Genomic DNA, 19,641 nt, shown 5'->3' with positions numbered 1-19,641 from the left:
ACAACCTCTACAGTGTCTAGAATATGTACTGTATACAATAGCCATCCAAACTGAACCAAACAAAGTATTTCGCAAAAGCCCTTTTAACTCAGGCACCTAACTGTCACGACCTTTCTCGCCACCCCACGAAATCGAACTGCTGTTACGGCTGGAGCGAGACTGTGACGGGCCCGACCCGTTACCTTCGCGGTCGTATGTGTTGCCTCCAGAGAGCTTTGTCCCATCAGCAAACGAGACCTTGCCGGGGACATGACGCATTTCGCCGTCGTCCTCGCTGTCTTCAACAGCACCGTCGTCCGAGTCTTCCGAGTCTGAGTTAGACACACCCAAAGCGGCTAGACGACGTCGGCGTTCCGCTGGGGTCTCCCCAGTGTCATCCAAGTCGGTTTCTTGCGGTGGGCGTGCAACTCCAGCGGCCTGGCGGAGCTGGGACGGTGGAACTCTTGCAGTGCCGTCGTCTTCGGAGTCTCGTCGCTCGCGAGGAGCCGCTTGGCGGGATGTGGCTTCAGGGCTCAGATCCCTACGTCGCTCCTCAGCAGCGGTGCCTGCAGCGATGCGGGCAAGCGTGGCGGCAACGTTGCCACCGCCTGGCGATTCTTCGGAATCAGACTCCCCGTCACTAATACTGCTCACGGACTCGATATCATCATGAGGTTGTGTACGTGCGGCACCTGAAGCACCAGGAGCGGACGCGCGGCGTTCCAGTCTCTCTGCCTCCTGGGCCTCACCGCGTGCAAAGTCCTTCACGTGCTCAGGAACGTCTGAATCCTCGACTACGCTCTGACGCGCCTTCGGGCCAAGGCCTCGGATCTGTTCAGCAAATTGTTGCTTCGTCATGCGTTGTCCCTTGTGCTCAACGCCACGCTTGCCGACCTCATCGTCGTTTGCAAGGGTGAATCGAAGACCATCGTCAGCCATCCACTCATTTGCTGGTGTTTTCTTTCCAGCATTTCCAGCCTGAGCCGTTTCGCCTTCTTCTTCCATTCCGAACCAGGTTCCCATGCGGGTCAATCCTCGTCGGACAGGCGCGGTTCCCTTTGGCTCTGGCTTGCTGCCTGACGGGATAGAGTATTTCTTGATCACCTCACCATCCTCATCTTCGACAATGATGGTGTTACCGAACTGATATGCGTGAGCAGAGCGGCCCTTACCCGGGGGAGGGGCAGAAGTAGACTGCTTCTCGGCAGCCTTCTCCTCGCTCGTCTTTTCACCCTCAGCAGCTCGCCCCTTGCCGAGGCCAAACCACCGTCCCCACTTCCGACGACCCTTCTCAATGGGATGGTCAGTCTTTTCGCCAACGGTCTGTTCAAGCCGTTCCCCTGCGGTAGGTTGCTCTTCCGGGCTCTCCGGCTTGGTTACATCAGGTGACCGCTGGAACTCAAGCTTCAACTTGGACCGTTCTCCTTCTAGGTGACGTTGCTGTTCCTCAGTCGACATGTGGCCGACATGCTCTGTCTTGAGAACATTGCCATCCTTGTCTTCGAAGATAAGGTCGGAACCTTCCACGAAAACGTTGACTGTCGCCTCTCGCAGTTCATGTAACTCAGGTGAAGGGGTAGATTCGGAGTCACCGAGTGCTTTTTCTGCATCTTCGGACTCGACCTCTGAGGGTCGCATAGGTGCAATAGCAGATTGACTGATCGGGCCACCCGCGCCCTCGGCCTTTCTGCGGCGTCTACGGGCTCTGCGGCTGGGCACCTTGCCAACGGCGGAGCTAGAATCATCATCCTGTTGGCGACGTAGGAAATTACCAGGAAGACCGATTGGCGGCAGAGTTCCAGGAGGGTACTCGGGCTCGTTAGATGAGTTCTCAGAGTCATCAGCTTTGCGGAAGGACATTGAACCCTTAGCCAAAGATTGAACACGGGGTAGACGGTTCATCCAAGATGGACCTTCTTCGTTAGCCTGTGTGTACGACAGGGTGATTGAAAGGGTGTTGATGCGTTTCCCTAAGGTGAAGACAGCGATGGATGAGCCATGAACCAAGATGGAGGAAATGACCATAAACGTAGTCAGCGGCCAGATTATTTGCACAATATTGTAGTTGTGAGTTGCTGGGTTAGAAATCTCGGCCTCTGTTTCTGGTTGCGTAGTGCCGGTCTCCAGTTCAGCTCTGGCCAAGATACAGGCGAAAATCGCACCGACACCTATAGGTCCAAAATGACCTGCGAAAAGCGCCTCACGCCATGTTTTCACATCGGGAATGATGGGTTTCAGAATCAGCATGATAGGAATGCGGCGGAAAAATATGACTAGGATAGCTATGACCACAAGTCTCCAGACATTTAGGCCAATGGCAGCGTTGTTGAAGTCTTCCCAGGGAACAATAGCCCCAAGGTACACGAAGTAAGCCAAGTTGAGCAGTAAGTCAATGACGTTGGAGACATGTGATTCTTCAGTTTTCTCCGTAAACCAGCCGTCGTTACTGAAACCGACGCCGGCGGCGAACCCGATCAGTAGGTCGTCGAGGCCGAGTAGACTACCGGAGCCAGCGCAGAAGAGGGCCAGCACGAAATAGAACACGAGGAAACTCTCGCGATCGATTAGCTGCTTACGCTCGGCGAACCTGATCGATTGACGAGCGGCATATCCAATTGTGAAACCGAATATAGCACCGAATATACACTCGTACAGAATGGTGATGCAAACCCAATGAAGCGCGACAGCGTTAGCATCCGGGCGGTAGTGTAGAATATAGTAGGATAGGTAGATAAACGGGAAGGCCATGCCATCATTGCAGCCCGATTCGGCAGATAGAAGGTCACGCAAATGCCTCGGCACACGTTTGGCGAATTTACCCTTACCGACGACGGAAGACGCCAGGACAGGGTCAGTGGCAGTGACACATGCAGAGCAAACGAGAGCCTCCAGCCAGCTGAGTGGCTCAATCAACCACCAAATAAAGAGACTGGTAATTAGCCAGCCCCATGTCATAACAGGGAGGAGCAAGAGCGTGACCGACTTCCAATGGCGTTCCATATAAGCCTTTGGCAATTCGACGCCCACGGCAAAACATTGCACGACTAGAACAATGCGTGAGCACTCCAAAGTAATTTTATCAACGTTTCCCCACGAGTTGGGGTTGAAGAGGTTTGCAGCATGAGGGCCAAAAATGATACCACATATGGTAGCCACCGTAGCCTCGCCAATGTAAAGCTTCTCTTTGACAAAGAGAGAGCAAAGCATAAACAACCCCGTGAAGCCCCCCAGGATCATGTAGGCCAGGTGGGGCTTATCGATATCCAAATGATCCCACGCCATGGCGACAACAAGTTATAGCACGTATGCCGCGCTGAAGTATTCAAGTGTACCCGTAGTTCCTGGACCTGTCGTCGGGGTCCCTTTAGCAGTACTTGGACGTGTAAAAGTCAGGTTCCAGCCGGATCATCACAATCGAACAATAATCGCTACGGAATTAAGAGAGTAGGGAGTATGGCATGCTTTGGCCGCGGAGGGATCCGGCTGAGAAGACAAGGGTCGGGGCGCGGAATGTCTAGAGCAAAGGAACGGTCAGCAAAGAAACGCGGAGGGATATTCCTGGGGGCGCCCAAGGGCAAAAGACCAGCAGGTGAAAGGGCGGCGATCGCAACCAAGGACGTACCTAGATGCAAAGCTCAAGGACTACAGCAAACAAGTCGGATCCGGTCTCCGAGCTAATGAAAAAGTACAACGCACGAAACTGGAGAAAAACAGAGGACAAGAAGAGTCAAGACGGGTTAAGAGGGGGTTAAGAGGAGACAAGACGAGGACAAGACGAGGACAAGAAAAGAGGAGAGTCTGGGCAGCAGGGAGTCGGGGAGGCAGGTCCGAAAAATTACGAAGCGAAGGCCAAGACCACGATCGAGCGCGAGACCCAGCCAGAGAGGAGCATGGCGTCCTGGACAAGACTTTTCGCTGGCGAATGAGGAGGGAGGAGGCAGCACAATTGCTTATTTTTCTGGGGCGTGGGATGGAGAGGAGACTGAGAGGAGAGGAGAGGAAATGATGGTCAAGACCGGAGACGGCTCGCCGCTCTCAGTCTCGGTCGGAACCACGCAGCCTGGCTTGGCAGAACCTCTCTCTCCCAGCAGGCATCAGTAATTCACTGGAGTTCTATTCATATTCATTCCATTCAGCAGCAAGCACTACCGCTAGCTCTTGTGTATAATTGTATCTGCACGAGTTTAACGCACGAGACGGCTGAAAGTCGCCTCCCAGTCCAGTGAACACCAAGGCCGGTGACGTACTGGTATCTCCGAGGCCCATGCAGCACACCTTGTTTATGGCGATCCAGATCATTCTGCACTCCCCTCGTGCAGTTCCGGGTTCCTGAAATGGCGTCCCACATGGCACCACACTTGTTACCAATTTGCCATCCTACTGCCAGTCTGAATTCCTCCGCTGACACCCAGAGCATCCCTTGCTGGTCCACAGATGAAGTTATGCTGTGAACTTGGTTGCGCCCAGCCTTGCAAGGCTGCCAAGATCGCCGCAGCATCATTGGCGAAAAATCGGATAGTGACCCGCCCCAAAACGGGTCCGCAAGCCACTAGGCCCAGATAGGACGCTTGGCTTCTCTGCAGCGCCTGGCACGGGGACCTTTGACTTGATCGGGGAATTCGTTGCATCCGAGTCCGATTTGGTCCCCACTTGCCGACACAATGGAAACGCTTTCCCTGCAGCAAAGCCCCCCATCTGCAGAACGATTGAGCCCAAACTGCCCAACTCTTACGGCTAACCGGTGCGCATAGACTGGTCACTTGAGATGTCAGAAAAAGCACATACATCCTGCATAAGATGGTAGTAAATGGAGACTATATCTTCGGCTAAACGAACAACAGTAAGGCACCTGCACACACAAATGATAATGAACAGCAAACATCCTAAACACAAGTGAAAAAAAGCAATATTGGGTACAATAAATCCCTCATCCCTCATCGCAGGCCGATCTCGCTCAGTCTCCCAGCGGCATCCCTTCGACCTGGTCACCCAGTGACCGCCAATTGTCAGCCTGCAGCTCGGAATACTTGACTCGCTCTTGACTCCAGTCCTGATGCAGCCGGCTGATGTGATATTGGGTCTGTTGGAAATAGACCAGCTCGTCGCGGATGCACTCTTTGATGAATACCCCGCGCGCGTGTTGTTGCACAATCGACTCTTTGTCCTACCGAAACTGTCAGCAAAATATTCGAGAAGAAGCTCGTAAAATGATACATACCTTGAAGATTGACTCTTCAACCTTCTCTATATCTCCCGGCTTGACCGTTCCCTGAGGCTTTGCTCGTAAATCCTGGAGCCTTCGCTCATTGGTTTCGATTCGTCGCTCCAACTGCGGGATGTTGTTGCGTGCATACCGATCCCGCCGGTCAAACATCTCTCGCATGCTCACAAGGTTGTCCCGTTGGCGTTTCAGGTCTTCCAGCATCCCATCTTCCCATGCCCGTGCCTCATCCTCTAGCAAACTTTGGCTGGCAGACAAGTGTCTCGCCGTTGCTTTGATACCTTCGTTTAGCAGAGGCACGTCATTGGTATCTACCGCGTATGTGTCACGCGTCATCTCAGTGAGAGACTGTAATGCGAGTGAGAAGCGCAGGTGATCCGCGGCGAGTCCCTCATTGCGTTTGGCCAGCCGTTCAAGAAGTGTGCAGAGGTTGATGTAGACTTCCGCCGATCGTTTAACGCCGCTCCTAACCGTATCAAATGTGTCTATGAGAGTAGACGGTAGGGAGTCCTCTAAGTCTGGTGGCAGAACGCGACCAGCAAACTCGTCTTGTACAGATATCGTTGCTTGTTTACGCCAGACCGAGAGTTCCTATCCATGGTTTTAGCGGTGGATTCGCGCAAAATGAAACAAGCAATTACCGTCGGAACTGTCAAAAACATAATAACAAGCTGTTCTTGGCTGAGAACAGGATGTTGGACAAGGGAATTGGTAAATCGTACGAGGCCGCGCCGGCGCTTTTCGAGAAATGAAGTTGAATCCGCTGCGAGGTGAGTGCCATTTACTTCAAACAGTGAGTAAGTTTAAGAGGAGAGCTTTTGACAAGCCTTGTTTTGACTTACCTGAAATGCGTTTTGGCGGAAGTAAAGGTAGCTGACGGAATGGGTATCGTTTGTGAAGACAATCAAGAAGCCATACAAAATCGCTGTATCGTCGAACCACTGTACTCCCCCTCCGTGCCGATTTAACCTCGTAATTACGATGCTGAAACATGAACATCCCTTCCTTCTCCTGGAGTAGTGTCACTGTCACCGCCTCTTTGAGTTGAGGTGATGTAACCTGGCCAATGTTCAACGAGCGTCGACCGGGATTCGATTCGCCGTGATCACTTCCAGACCGTCCGAAATCTCCCAGTCCAGACCGTGATGGACCCCCAAGTCCACCGCCATCTGATGAATGCGCAAAGTGATCCCCCCATCCAAACTCGGCACTATTAGAAGTGTGAACCTCGGATCGACCGTTGGTGCGGTTCGTATTGGAGTGCTCATTGGGATTGGCCCCATCACTGGCCTTCGACCAAGCATTCGTTGCCGAGCGGACGCTTCCGTAACCGTTCAACGTGCTGTGCTCATGTTCCGTTTGGGCATGAGCATGGCCACGGTGTAGCTGGGGGCTTCCCCATGGATCTGCTTCGAGGCCGCCAATAGAATCTCTTTTGGATCGGCGTGATTGGGCGGAGGCTGGTTCTTGGAATGGTGCGGAGGGGGCAGGAGGAGGAGTAGTAGGGCGTTCGTTCGAAGGGGCAGACATGGTGGACTCTTGCTTTGTGCGCAAGTCGTCCAAGTATGAGCTTGTCGGCGTGGGTAGCTCTGTAATTCTGTTAGTTACATAACTAGTTGTGCGTGCAGAGAAGCGTGATCATACTCTTACGACGATCGTCCACTGCGTCGAAAGTGAGGTCTTCGCCTTCCTGCGCGAGCCCTATCAGGGCCAGCAGAACATTAAATTCGCCGCGACCCAGCCCGTTCGATCTATCCGTATCCCCCGATAGAACAAGATTCAGTATTTTGGCCTGGTCCGTAGCCGAGATTCCGCTACCAGATAACAGTTCTCGAACGGACGTTAAGCCAGCACCGGAGCCCGCTCTTTCCCCCGCACTCAATACAAGGTCATACGCATCAATGTAGCTTTCGGGGGCATCTGAATCAGGAAGCAGAGTCTTGACGAGCTGCTGCTTGGATGTCCGCTTGCCAGTATTGCTATTCCACGGCGAACCTAGACTGTCGTCATCAGCGAAGAGGGAGGAGCCGCCGAAGTTGGCACTGCCAGCACCCAATGAAGGCTCGTCGGCGAAGAGGGAAGTCTTGGATCTCTGAGCTGAATCAGCCGCCGAGGAGTCGTCTGGCGACGTTCCGAACAAGGACATAGAGGACAGTCGATGTCTTGCGAGAGAAGGAGGGAAGATGCGAAGAGACGGAGCTCGGTCGGATGCGATAAGAGACAGGCAGCAGGATGGCCAACAAGCTTGGCTTGGGCGAGAATAATAATTTTGTCGTGAATTGAGGACAAGCGCAATTAGCAGCAACAATAATAAAGGATAATGGGCGCCTGGGAAAGAGGACCTGCTTTCCCTGCGATGATCAGGACGAGGTGACGCGAGCGGTTGAGGGGATGATGTCGATGTCCGAGTTGGAGTTGTTGCTGGGCTGCTCACCGCGGAACTAGCCAGTCTTGGCCATGTCCAAACATCCCTCGCAACAATGCTGGTCGGAAACCTGCCAGGTTAACATTGACTATTCTGGCTGGGTCAATGCCATTTGATTGGGGAGACTGGATATTATGTGCCTATAATCTAGGATATCTTTTACGCTACATGATCTGACAGGAACCCGCTGGTTTTCCCATTACAGAGCCCCAGTCCCACGAAGCAGCTAGTATATATACACATCACCCGGATAAGTATCTTAGTCAAATATATAATTTAGAAAACATTTCATAAAAGTTTAAGTGGTGAAATGAACTTCAAGGGTTATTTCTGAAGTTTCCCCATCAATATATGGTATTTGTAACTACACTACCTATATACAGATGTATAATGTCATGTTATATAGACCCGTCGGTTGCGCTCCCAGAGATCGGCTCGCTATCCTCTCGGAACGTTTGCTCCTTCGCCAAGGGCACGGTGAAATAGCCGTTCTGGACCAGCAGATCCTGCCACTCCGGTTTGCCCGTAGCCATTACTCTATGAACGTTCACAGCTGGAGAGAACCATCTTTCCTTTCGCGTCTCTGCCTTGCTACCACCCTCAAGCGCTGCTCGACTAGCGCGAGTTGTGCGCATTCGCTTCGTACCCCTCTCATTTCCAGAAAGAAGGCGATTAAGTTCCCGGCGGTATTGTTCAAGGCGGAGATCAAATGCTACTATTGCTCGAATATACGGCGAGAGGTCTTCGGCGATTGATCTCTGGCCATGCTCGAATGAAAGCTCTGCACCCCCATTTGCTGGGGAATCTCCGTGATCTGGCTTCATGGCTGGCGCCAGCGCCTCCAGAATCTCCTGCTGTGGATGCTGAGCTGCTTTCTGTTTGGAAACGGATGCCAACGCTTTATTTTCCAGTGCTTCTTTTGATTCAACTTCTCGACTCTGCCGGAATACCCTTCCGAGAAGAGCCTCGAAGGTACTCCCAACTTCCGCGGTTAGCGTTGTATAATCGGGGACATGATCGGCTTGTAGTAGCCGGTAGCCTTCGGCATAATTGAGCCTCTGCTTTTCCGATATTGGAAATATAGATGCGTCAATTGTGTCCTGTGGGAGTTAATTTCGTACAAGGATAAGAATATAGAAGTAGAACTCACCATCCCTGTATCGAGAGAGGAAGTGGCAGCAAAAAGGTCTAGCACACTCCGTGATTCCATATAGTCAGACTGGAAGCGCAAGCTTTCCAGAAGTTCAAGTTTTGAAGCGTTTGGGCTAGTTTCTAGAAGAGGTTGGTGCTGTATATCCTCCATACTATCAGCCTCTTGTAAGCTCAATTGCCACCAATGGAGCGCTTCCTGCCGAAGCTCGGTCTCAGTCGTTAAACCAGTGCCGGTCAGAACATCGCGGCTGAACCAACCCATGCAGTCATCATATGTATTTTCGCTAAGCACCCGCAACTTGTCGCCATTTGAATCGAGGTCTCTACCTTGTGGCCACCGGTCGATAATCCAATCAATGCCAGATTTCTCGCTACCCACGGCCATTTGACACCAGTAGTTCAACTCCGTAACAGATCGCCGAAGGTCGTTACCGGTGCTCAGATAGAGCTTTTCAACCACTGTTCGCTTGAGGATGTGGCCTTCGTTTGCAGCCACGAGAAGAAGGTAGTCAACGGCTAATTCCAGTGAGGGAGCTCTGTACCGTAGTATTGCATGGAAGGATATATCGTCGAGGGGTACGAGTTTCTCATCGTTACAGGTTATAATTATTGGACGCTTCGACTGGTTTATGAGAGTAAGAACCCCCGACCAGAACTGCTTGTCTTCTTCAAATAAAATGTCCGCTTCCTCTAAAAGGATTAGCGACTGTTTTTGATTTCGGCTTTGTTTCATGTCAACTTCCTTCGCGGGAGCTTGTGCCTTGGGGCTTTTGCTTGTGGTAGTAGTTGAGTTAGGCTTGAAGAAGCCCATCAGCTTGTTCTGTTTTCCGTCTTCTAGCCCACCAGCGTCCGGATCTGTGGTGGAAGCCTGGCTGCCCATGGGACTTCCATTGCCATGTACATTATGGACAAGGTGGTTTTGAGTCATGTCACCGATCCGATCCAGGATATATTTCGCACTGCGGCGGTGGCCTGCATTGATTTCGAAAACCTCAAAATCCATCTCTTTCGCCACTGCGTAGACCGATGCTGTTTTCCCACACCCTGGAGGGCCGCTCAGAAGGATGGCATTTGTCATACGGCCTCGTTCATTAGATCTCAGATTGAACGTGAGATCCCCCGTACGAATGACGGTTCGTTTGCTCGAGACTGTCACATCACCGGCCAATTCATCGTCGGATCCGGAAATTTCACCCATCTGAGAAGCCTCGTCATCACTGGATACTATGAAGCCCTCTAGCTTGTCCGACTTCTTCCGTCTTTTGCGCTTGTTCTCCTCTTTCCGTTTTGCTTTCTCATTACCCTTCGAGGAGTTACTCGTTTCAACGCTTAAGACAATTAGGTGCTTAAGCCAATCACGCAGCATAAGCGCCTCCTTAGTTGCGCAGAGAACTTGTTGGGCAGAGGTCGGTGCATACTTTTGCGCCCAGGCCTGCGTTTCGTAATTTCCACGGTCGAATGCAGCAGTCGCTGTCGGGAGAGACGCATATAGCTTAGCAATTGCCGGATGAGAGGGGCCATGAGATGGCACCATATTTGGATTGGACGCATCGCGCTGCGTTGTTAGCCGTTTGGATATTTCGGCTTGTAAAGCCCGTCCACTGATGATATGTTTAGATGGATGCCTCAAAACAGGATCAACGACCCGAGTGGAGTGTATGATAGACGAAAGCACACTATCTTCGTCATTTACCTGAACAGCAGGCAACTTTGACTTCCTGCGGTCTGTTTCGAAAGAAGTTCCGTCGTCTTGTGAATCGAGTTCGCCGCTAAGCTCTCGAACATGGGTTAGGCCGAGAGGAGGCCAAAGTGGGTGCATAGGTTCCGGCACTTTGGAAAACGCATGTTTGAAAGAAAGGAGTGGCTTCGACATCGGCCGTGAAGGGGGTCGCTCAGTTATGCTCGTCGATCCGTCTTCGGAAGGGGTTGTGATTGGATTTTGACATGGTAGTTGCTGAGATGAGATATCCGTTTTGTGTAGGGGTTTCTTCATAAAGAATGGATGCGTTGGCTTAGCTGGCTGTTTGGGAGTAAGTTTCGATGCGGAATTGGCCGGAGGAGGAGCCCGACTGGAAGCAACATGCTTTCGTTGCCCATTGATAATTTCGCTAATTTGCTGGCCCAGACTTTCGGATACCCCTTCCTTATTGATGTACTTGATAACCACGAGTTTGCTCTTCGGATTCTCTGTATTTTTCGGACCTGTTTTCCCACGTTTGTTGCCCTTCATTTTTGACTTATCGGTAAACCTGTCGGCTACCGGAGAACTGAGAAGCCTCCCATTCGCATTTAATTTGATCACCTTTTGTTTCTTCTGCTTGGATTCACTAGGCGTAGGGTTTGTATTGCTAGCCAATGGCTGTTGGTGTTGTCCTTGCTCTGACGGAGCGAGAACCTGGACCGAGATACAGTTGCCTTGAGTTTGCACAGGGGGAGCTGCAACTTCAGTTTCAGCGGAATTATGGACGTTATTGGGAGTCGTTATAATGTCATCAGCCGCAGCGGAATTCGTGTCCGTCCTTCGTCGTTTTCTTCGTTCCGCATTGGGGTCGTGGTCAAGTGCAGTAGCTACGGAGGGTGTTTGTGAGACAGGTGATCCGTTGCACTCGTGTAAATCGGTAGGAGGAAGGCCATTGTCAACGGGTGGAAGGATTGTCGGTACTCCAAAGTCTGCATTGATAAGCACTTGTCCATACGCAAGTTGAGAAATCATAATGACCTTTTCTGAAGAACGGATGTATCGCGCGCTCTTCTGTTTGCCCCATGGCCATTGGTTAAGTGCCCACGAAAGAACGAACGCTCATCGCCTAATAGTAGGCAAGGGAAAGGGACTAAAACAGGGTACCGAAGAAGTTTGGTTGCGTTAGAGCTCGAATGCCGGCAAAGTTGGCCGCCCAAGTCGAGATGGGCATAATAGAGACACGAAAGTCAACGCGCAGAAGCGCGTATCGAAGACCGCCAAGCTCCACTTTGGCCGTACGTCATTTACCGTAAGTATACATACTATACCCGATATGACATAGCATAAAACTAGTCCGCTTTTAGATAGCGTCGGCCCGGAACATTGAATGACCGGAAATTTTTCGAGATGCGACCCAGAATGGATTTCTGCAGAGTAGCGACAACAGTGCTCTGGTTGCCATAGTTTGTTCGTCCAACTTCGCTCGCCATGGATTTACAACCGCCGTCTGTGCTGGCGCAATTACCGCGCCCACTGCACGCTTCGACAGGCAAAACTCACATCAGTGAGGTCTACAGCCTTGCCAATGCAAAGAAGCGCAAGAGATATGAGGTTGCTGTCGCTGTCGATGGTGAAGCTGTTAATATTTACAACGTATGTGCGCTGCTGCGACGAGTCAAATAGTCAAATACTAAGTGACAATCTAGATTCAAAACCCCAAATTGGTCACCTCGTACGCAGTTCCTCCGAAATCGTCGTTTTCTTGCCCCCCATGCTCGTTGCGCAGGAAGCTCGCCAATGGTGTGAAGAGACAGACATTCGTTGCGGTGAAAAAAGATATCAAGGCATTCACTGAAGAGGGTGGTGCGGGTGGAACTAGTGCACCCGTCATTTCGTCCTCGACCTACACCGTGGACGATTCGAATAGCCCGACAATGTTTGTTGGCATTGTTCCGGGGTTGGATACTGAAGACGAGACCACGGACCCATTTGATGTTTTGGCCATTCATCGTGATGGCCGTGTACGCCGGTTGTCTCCCGATTTAGGATCTCAGCGATGGAGCCAACGACATAGCGCGATCGCCCAGGGCTCGGACCACGAAGTTCACGGGTGTTTTCTCCTGGAGTTTGATGACGCTAAGAAATCCCTACTCAAGCGACGACCGGACCTTGTCTCCCTCGCAGCTGGGGACTCTCTGATCTCGGGAGGCGACGACCCCTCAATATTGCTGCTCGTTTCGTACCCCGCCGAGGCTGAACAAATCAGTCTAAGTGAAGTTAGGATCCAGGCCTTCTCAATACCGGCTCAAGTCCCAGGCCGGAATCTCGACGAAAGCCAACAGATGAGACATCTTCTGACAGTTAACCTTCCAAATATCGGCGGGGAAAAGATTTCTCGTGATCATGTGAATTGGCAGTTCCATTGCGGTTCTGCAGGGCTGAACTTGTCCTTCGAGAAAGGCTTTGTCAACTTTGACCTCTCCCAATACACGCCCACCACAACGTCTAACTTTATTCTCGACGCCGAAGACTTTTCGTCTGTCATGCGTATTTCCCCCCAGACTGTCATCGGAGCCGGAAAGTCCATGATCGCCCTATACGATACACAATACAAGTCTATCCAGCGCAGCATCGTGACCGAGGATCTTCCATCAGCCGCTACCAACAGTGCACGTACTACGTTCCTAAATTATTTTGCGAAGCTCGACCTAGTAGTCGCAACAAAGGGCAACTCTCTGCTCGCGTTTGACCTCGGCTCGTCGCAAAGCATCTCTGGAATACCAGGCAAGCGGTCTCGAGACGGTCTGCTGATCGATGCCATTGGCCGCGGTATTGGATCCGCATCACAGTGGGAAGGTGTGTCCAAGAAGCACCGTTCTAACGAAACCGCAGCTTTGGGCCTCACTTCATCTGAGGATATCGAGAAGTGGAACAAGTTCTCGCGTGAGGTCCGGGAATGCGCGAAGAACCAAGACGGCCATGGATTTGACCTTGCCGTTCAGACTTATTGCGGTGTTGGGGATTCTCAAGCCCTTCCTTCGCAAGGCCATTATGTCAACACGGAGACCGTCCTTTTCTTACTATCTCTCATATTCTCCGTAGCGAGTGATGACAACATGGACAAGCTCTCTGCGTCGTCGTCCATTAACCTGTCCGTCACCATTTGGCCGACACAGACATGCGAATGGCTTACCGGCTTGGGACTCCTATACCCTGGCAACGTTGAAGCCGCCTTACGCCGTGCCCACAAGCCACGTATCCTCCCTCAACTCCCAATCGGCACCTTCACCAAGGCCTTGCAAGTCTCCGACCCTTCGCTCCAGCGCTTGATCAGCGTACTCCAAGGCCCCGCTGCGTTCAGTGCAGACGAGCTTGCCCACGCGTTGAAGATCTTCCTCGCCCTCGCTCGCTCAAGCGCTATCTCCACCGGAGAGGAACCACCAAAAGCCCTACCAAACGGCGAAGAAGGCGCCGCCAAGTCTACCACCGAGCTCTCTAAAGAGTTGTCCTCATCCTCACCCGCATCCCTCCAAACCATCTTCACCGGCCTAAACACCGCTCTCCTCAAACTCAACGCCCACCCCCACCAAGAAACAACAACCTCCCTCCGCGCCTCCCTCACCAGAACAGACCTCATCTCAACAATCCACCACCTCCGCCTCTCCCTCGCAACAGGCGGCCACACAACCCGCTTCACTGAAACCCCTCCAACCCCCATCTCACCAGCTCTTACATCCCCCCTTCTCCCGCTCCAATCAATAATCGCCCTTCTCAACGCCGCCATCGACGCCATCGGCCCATCGGGATGGGTCTCCATCTCCCCAGCGGACTATAACACTGCCGCCGCAGCCTCAGACCCCGAAGAAGCAGCCAGCCTGCGCGACATCGCGCTCATCGCTGAAATGAAATCTGAGGTCTCGGCCGCCCTGGCTGGCGTCGAAGAGGCGTCTCTCCTATCCGGGTTCCTGCGTGAATATCTCCGGTACGCGAAGAGCGTGGACTCCCGCGCTCTCACCAGTACAGCCACGGCCACAGCCACAGATGAAGTCAGCAAACTCCCTGCAACATCATCCACAGCGGTTCGCCACGAAAAGCTCAACGGCGCAGACCTTCTTGTGTTTGGTGCGCAGGACGCCGACGCCGACGGCGAGGGCGGCGACGCGAGTGGGAAGTTGCTGCCGCTGTCGCTTAAGGCTGATAAGGGAGTTAGTCGGACGAAGGTCCTTAAGGGGACTGGACAGGTTGTGCAGCGGAGTAAACGTGAGATGGGCTATTTGAGACGCAAGGCGGTTGGGAAGTATACGTTTGAGCGGTTAGTTGTTTGACCAGAACATCCTTCTGATGGAATTTCGACTTTCATCACTTTTGGTAAATAGGATAGGGTCTGCATTGTATGTATGTATTTCATATAAAAAAGTAGAATCAATGGTGCATTATGGTGTTCATGCTGTTCCTCAAAATTACTATGTGAAACTAAACTACATTAGTAAAAGGTACGAGAGTAATTAGAAAAAGTAGAATCGACGGGAACCATTGACATTCACTCAATATGTACAAGGTCGGTGGTATATAGATATCTATGTATGGATGTATAATATATCAATGATCGTCTCCAGCATATCACATCACATCACATCGCAGCATCATAACGGGGACATCCATGGTCCGTCATCCTTTCCTTTGCCCTTGTTCGTGGAAAGGGATGCTCCGAATGCTCCGAATGCTCCAAATCCCACCTATTCCCGTTAAAGAAAATTTTAAAGATACATGCGACGGAGGCATAGAATGAACATAAGCGTAAGTCTTCGATCGTAATGCACATGCGGTAGAAGAGACAAAAACATAACATAGTAAGGAAACAATCAGAACGAAACAAAACATCAAAAGTAGGTTCGAAGAGAATAGGCACAGAGTCGTAAAGAAACATCGTCAATGGTGAGAGTGGTCATATCATGGCGCATAATCGAATTCAAGTCGCGCAACACCAATGTATAGTAGCTGGAAATGGTACAGGTCATTCTCGTAAATATAACAGATTCGCAGTCGTCGCAAATGGAATGAAATAGTATCAGATGTCGATCGTAAATCCCGCACGCAGAAGAGAGGTGAAGAAAGGGGTGGGCAGAATTGGTGATTGCTAGATGTCTAGTAAGAAGGCTAGTGTTAAGTTCACTTGGAAGTGGGCCACCGTAAGGTATGGCAGGAGGTATCTATAACTCATTTGCGCAACCAGTTCAAGTGCCGGTCTCCAGATGTGAGTCCCCAGCATAGCGTACGACAAAGGGGGAAGTAGGTTACCCGTTAAAAAGGATGTACCACGTCGCGGTCAATAATTGGGGCTCATGTGACACTAGTCGATGAACTGGAGGGCTCAAGCAGTCGGACTTAGCATATGGAAACCTCGACTTGGCAAATTAATGAGTTGCGCTAATGGTTGAATGCTCTGCACGTTCCTTTAATCGCATTGCTTGGGACTCGAGGGACCGAGCCATAATTTTCATCACTGAAGTCTGTTAGTGGTTGCTCCTGGTTTGGGGTAAGATAGTCTCACCTGGCCATACGGACGCCCTGTCGAGAAGGCTGGCCGTAGTAAGTAGTATCATACAGCCATACCCTCCCTCCTTATTTCCTGACAGTCGTTGTAAGCCGTGTATTCCCGCTGCAGCCGCACTGTTGTGCACATCTTTTTGCATCTTCTCTTCAATGCTGGCAATTATACCCTCGATCTTTTCCAAAAGCTTGCAGTCTTCATCTTCAAGAAGCATGCTCTGGACGGCTTGTGAAAAATCAACCTCATCTCGACCCAGGATTCCTAGATACGACCCTACACGTTCTTGGACTGTTGTGACCCATTCGGCGAGGACTTCAGCGCAGTCAAAGGTACACATTGCGCTCTGGAGAGGGAGTTCCCGGCAGGTGAAATCAGCGAAAGTGTTACCTAGGTGATTAGACATGGCGAATGAATCTGCGGCGTAACATGCTGCTCTGCGTAGAAGTTTTTCGCGTTTGGTCTGCCCAGGCCGGTATACACCCAATAGGGGGTGCATCGGTCGCTCTTGCGTAGGAGTTTGTGATATAGCAAGCTCTCCCACGCCAAGGTCGGCTACTGAGTCACGCCGGACACCCATCTGCATTACATCTTCCGTGATTGACGGATCCAAAACGTCTGACGGAATACCGTCTGGAGCATTGTCCATATCCGTTCCACGAGCTAGCTCATCAGCCATGGCATTCCAGTCGCGCTGCCAGAACGCCTCCTTGCAGCGCCCTAGATCAACATAAAGCCGAACATAGGCAAGGTCTAATAGAGGAATGCTATCGGCGGAGAGAGGGCCGGCCCCCCAGGGATTCGGTCGCTCTAGGCTGTGCTGAGGATTCGTGGACCACGCCGTTTGCCATGCCCGTAGAGCAGGCTCGATGTGGGCTCGCATAGCATCCGTCTCCCTTGCAGTCCATTGCCGACCCATATGGCGCTGGCGAGTTTCCCAGATGTAGTTGTGTATGGCGTAAATTAACACGAAGCAGCCAAAAGAGCTGGGTGTAAGGTCGCCGCTTTTCGGGTCCTCGGCGGCAATGCCGGGACCAGAACTCTGTGCTCGCCGACCAGCAGTCAATAACATTGTCAGGGCGGAAGAGAAAGCAACGTTTTTCTTCGAGGCAAGATGACCGCCCATTTTCTTCCAGGCTTGGGGTGATTCTGCAGCCCAGAGATCCTCCTCACAGGGTAGGTCCAGACGAATTTCGGAATTGGTCAAAGCAGGTGCGTGGTTGTAGGCCGAGACCAGGAAACATGAGGCGCCGAAAATCGCAAATACTGTCCGTTTCCGTTCCTCGACAATCTTCCAATCCAGCCAGTCTTTCTTCTCTTTGGGCGGACTGAACGAGGTTTGGTTCCAGACGTCCAATTCCGAGTCTTGTCCCGGCGCGTCACTCCCACCAGTAAAGCCGGCGTTTAGGTGGTCCTGTGGAAGATCTTTCGCGTCGATATGGCGTGTCAATTCAGCAGCACGCGCAAGACTAACAAGGGCCGCGCAGTGAGTACTTGCAATATCGGCAGAAGTCTTGTCACCACACGTATGGCCGTAGATAACGTTGAGTAGCATCGCCTGCACTAGCCAAAGAGGGGTGTTGTGCACAGAATTATCGCGTGCACTTGCGGAACGAGAAACAGCCATTGACATGTCAGCCTTCCGGCGCTCTTCGAGATAAAGCTGAATCATCTTCTTAGAGGCTTCGAAGAGATCCTTTGAGGATGCGGTGTCAAATTCGTAAAGGGCGCCAATGGCTGCCATGGAGAGGATCAAGCAGCCTCCACCACCGGCAACGCCAGTGGAGCTGAGGTTAAGATGGCCGCTTGGAGTGCGCAGATTATTGGTGTACTCGGGTGCCTGGAAATTTAGAGTGGGTATGTGTAGGAAAGGTAAATGAGGATGGAAATATGTTATGTATGCGGAGATAAAGCGCTGCATGTCTGCTGTGCTCGGTAGTTGACTAGTCGAGCTCAAGCTGAAAGAAGAAGAACGGGAGTAAAGGTCGCGATATTGAATCATTCCGGTTGCTGGCTGAGAGAACTTGCGGTGGTTTAAGCCTGTGGGTTGCGCCATGCTGGCTAATAAAGCCCGTCGTGTGGAGTCTGTAAAGGTATCGGTTGAGGCTGGGGCATGGTGAGTTCGTAGGGCACTATTCGCGAAAGGTAGGTTGAGAGGATTAGGAGATTCTCCGCTTGTTGCCATGGAGGATGAAAACATACTGCTCTGCGAATGTGCTCCCAGCATGGGCTGGCCCACGGAAGTCATGGATGGAGGAGTGGCATATGCCTCAGCAAAAGGGTTTTGAGCCATCAAGGACTTGGGAGAGACCGTCTCAGGTGGAATGCCTAGATCATTAAAAGTAGCAGAGCTATAATCGGCGAACTGACTCGCGGATGCCGCCGGATGGGGTGGAAACTGGTTCTGCCAGCCCACAGAAGGCATTGAGAACTGGTTTGACCCATCCATCATAGGCTCACTGATTCCACTCTGACTGCCGGTGCTCATAGCCGAGGGCGAGGACTCATCAATGGCAGATTCATTGTTCTTACCCAGTGGCAGTGACGGATCGAATCTCTGCATCCAATCGAAGTGGTACTCGTCCTCCATAATGGCATCGTTGGCTTGAGGCATATGGTGGGTGCCGTATGGAGAAGAGGGCGCGTCATTCCCGTAGTGTTGCGGGGAACCCCCAAAGTGGAGCTGGGCTGGATTGATGGTGCTGCCGTGACCGATGTACTCTGGAATATTGAACTCGAGGCTACCATATACCGGCGCAGTTCGGAGTCCCCCGGAAATATCCATAGGCAATCCATGCGTCTCCAGCTTTGTGAGCCCATTTACTGGAGGTTGATGGGTCGCAGAATAGCCTCGATAGTCGATGCCTGAACCCACAGACGAGCCGAGGCTAGGGTGATAGGCATGACCGGAATGGCCAGTCGGTCCCGGAGTCGGGTTCGTATTGGGGACGAGCCCAAGCCCAGCTCCGTCGATGTGGCTGATTGTGTTCGCGCGCGGGCGCATGTTACTCGAGTTGCTCGCTATCGAGTTCTTGCGCACACGATTTGCTCCCGCACCAGCGGCACCAGTGCTTTCTCTTCGGGCATTTCGAGGCCGCGAGGATGGGGTTGTTGCCATATGAAGCTTCTGCTGATGTCTGAGAAGAAGGTCGCGGCGGGCGAAGCAACGTGAACAATCGGGGCACTCGAACGGTTTCTCCTTTGTGTGCGAACGCTCATGGCGCTTGAGATGTTCTAGTCGGGCGAATGACCGACCGCATGTGGTACAGCCGTGGGGACGCGGCTTGTCAGTCTTGGGAGGAGGGATGTTGGCCGGGTTGGTAACCGGGGCCTTTTTCGAGTTGTCTTTGGATACTGCTGCATCGTTAATAGGTCGCTTGAGTGAGCGGTCCCTTCTAAGAGCACGCACCATTGACGTCTCCAGGCATCTCCGAAATACTGGAGAGGTCCTCCAGTTTTGGGCTGGTGCCCAAGCTTTGGTCCACCATCGGGCCTATTAACATGCTATCTCCGTAGAAATATGGGGAGGGGGAATGCGGGCCAGGTTGCAGGCTCGCTTTCACAGAGATGGTGTAGGTAGGGTCGCGGTTCTTTGTATGTCACTGAACCGAACAGTTCAAAGGAGCGAGAAAATG

The 19,641-nt window shown here is 52.0% G+C and overlaps 6 protein-coding genes across 6 annotated transcripts; 1 reads left to right on the top strand and 5 right to left on the bottom strand.

Moving 5' to 3' along the window:
- Window positions 1-96: 96 nt before the first annotated feature.
- On the bottom strand, window positions 97-3,261 carry APUU_20211S (Na+/H+ antiporter Nha1; the record flags this gene model as incomplete). Its single annotated transcript, XM_041698827.1, has 1 exon — window positions 97-3,261. One exon carries the CDS (start codon window positions 3,259-3,261, stop codon window positions 97-99), a length of 3,165 nt encoding a protein of 1,054 aa, XP_041551973.1.
- A 1,672-nt stretch (window positions 3,262-4,933) lies between these two features.
- Window positions 4,934-7,346, bottom strand: mvp1 (sorting nexin Mvp1; the record flags this gene model as incomplete). Its single annotated transcript, XM_041698826.1, has 5 exons — window positions 4,934-5,143; window positions 5,198-5,791; window positions 5,842-5,963; window positions 6,043-6,789; window positions 6,845-7,346. 5 exons carry the CDS (start codon window positions 7,344-7,346, stop codon window positions 4,934-4,936), a joined length of 2,175 nt encoding a protein of 724 aa, XP_041551972.1.
- A 677-nt stretch (window positions 7,347-8,023) lies between these two features.
- On the bottom strand, window positions 8,024-11,548 carry APUU_20209S (uncharacterized protein; the record flags this gene model as incomplete). Its single annotated transcript, XM_041698825.1, has 3 exons — window positions 8,024-8,725; window positions 8,776-11,447; window positions 11,497-11,548. The coding sequence occupies 3 exons, from the start codon at window positions 11,546-11,548 to the stop codon at window positions 8,024-8,026; spliced, it is 3,426 nt and encodes a 1,141-aa protein (XP_041551971.1).
- A 398-nt stretch (window positions 11,549-11,946) lies between these two features.
- APUU_20208A (uncharacterized protein) lies at window positions 11,947-14,783 on the top strand (the record flags this gene model as incomplete). Its single annotated transcript, XM_041698824.1, has 2 exons — window positions 11,947-12,111; window positions 12,165-14,783. 2 exons carry the CDS (start codon window positions 11,947-11,949, stop codon window positions 14,781-14,783), a joined length of 2,784 nt encoding a protein of 927 aa, XP_041551970.1.
- Window positions 14,784-15,872: 1,089 nt separating this feature from the next.
- APUU_20207S (uncharacterized protein) lies at window positions 15,873-17,927 on the bottom strand (the record flags this gene model as incomplete). The annotated part of the gene is made up of 2 exons (XM_041698823.1): window positions 15,873-15,961; window positions 16,010-17,927. 2 exons carry the CDS (start codon window positions 17,925-17,927, stop codon window positions 15,873-15,875), a joined length of 2,007 nt encoding a protein of 668 aa, XP_041551969.1.
- Window positions 17,928-18,067: 140 nt separating this feature from the next.
- APUU_20206S (C2H2-type zinc finger protein) lies at window positions 18,068-19,494 on the bottom strand (the record flags this gene model as incomplete). The annotated part of the gene is made up of 3 exons (XM_041698822.1): window positions 18,068-18,138; window positions 18,209-19,360; window positions 19,416-19,494. 3 exons carry the CDS (start codon window positions 19,492-19,494, stop codon window positions 18,068-18,070), a joined length of 1,302 nt encoding a protein of 433 aa, XP_041551968.1.
- Window positions 19,495-19,641: the final 147 nt, after the last annotated feature.

This window comes from Aspergillus puulaauensis, chromosome 2 (assembly GCF_016861865.1).
Source record: "Aspergillus puulaauensis MK2 DNA, chromosome 2, nearly complete sequence".
Classification (NCBI taxonomy): domain Eukaryota; kingdom Fungi; phylum Ascomycota; class Eurotiomycetes; order Eurotiales; family Aspergillaceae; genus Aspergillus; species Aspergillus puulaauensis.
This window is presented reverse-complemented; position numbering and strand designations above follow the sequence as displayed.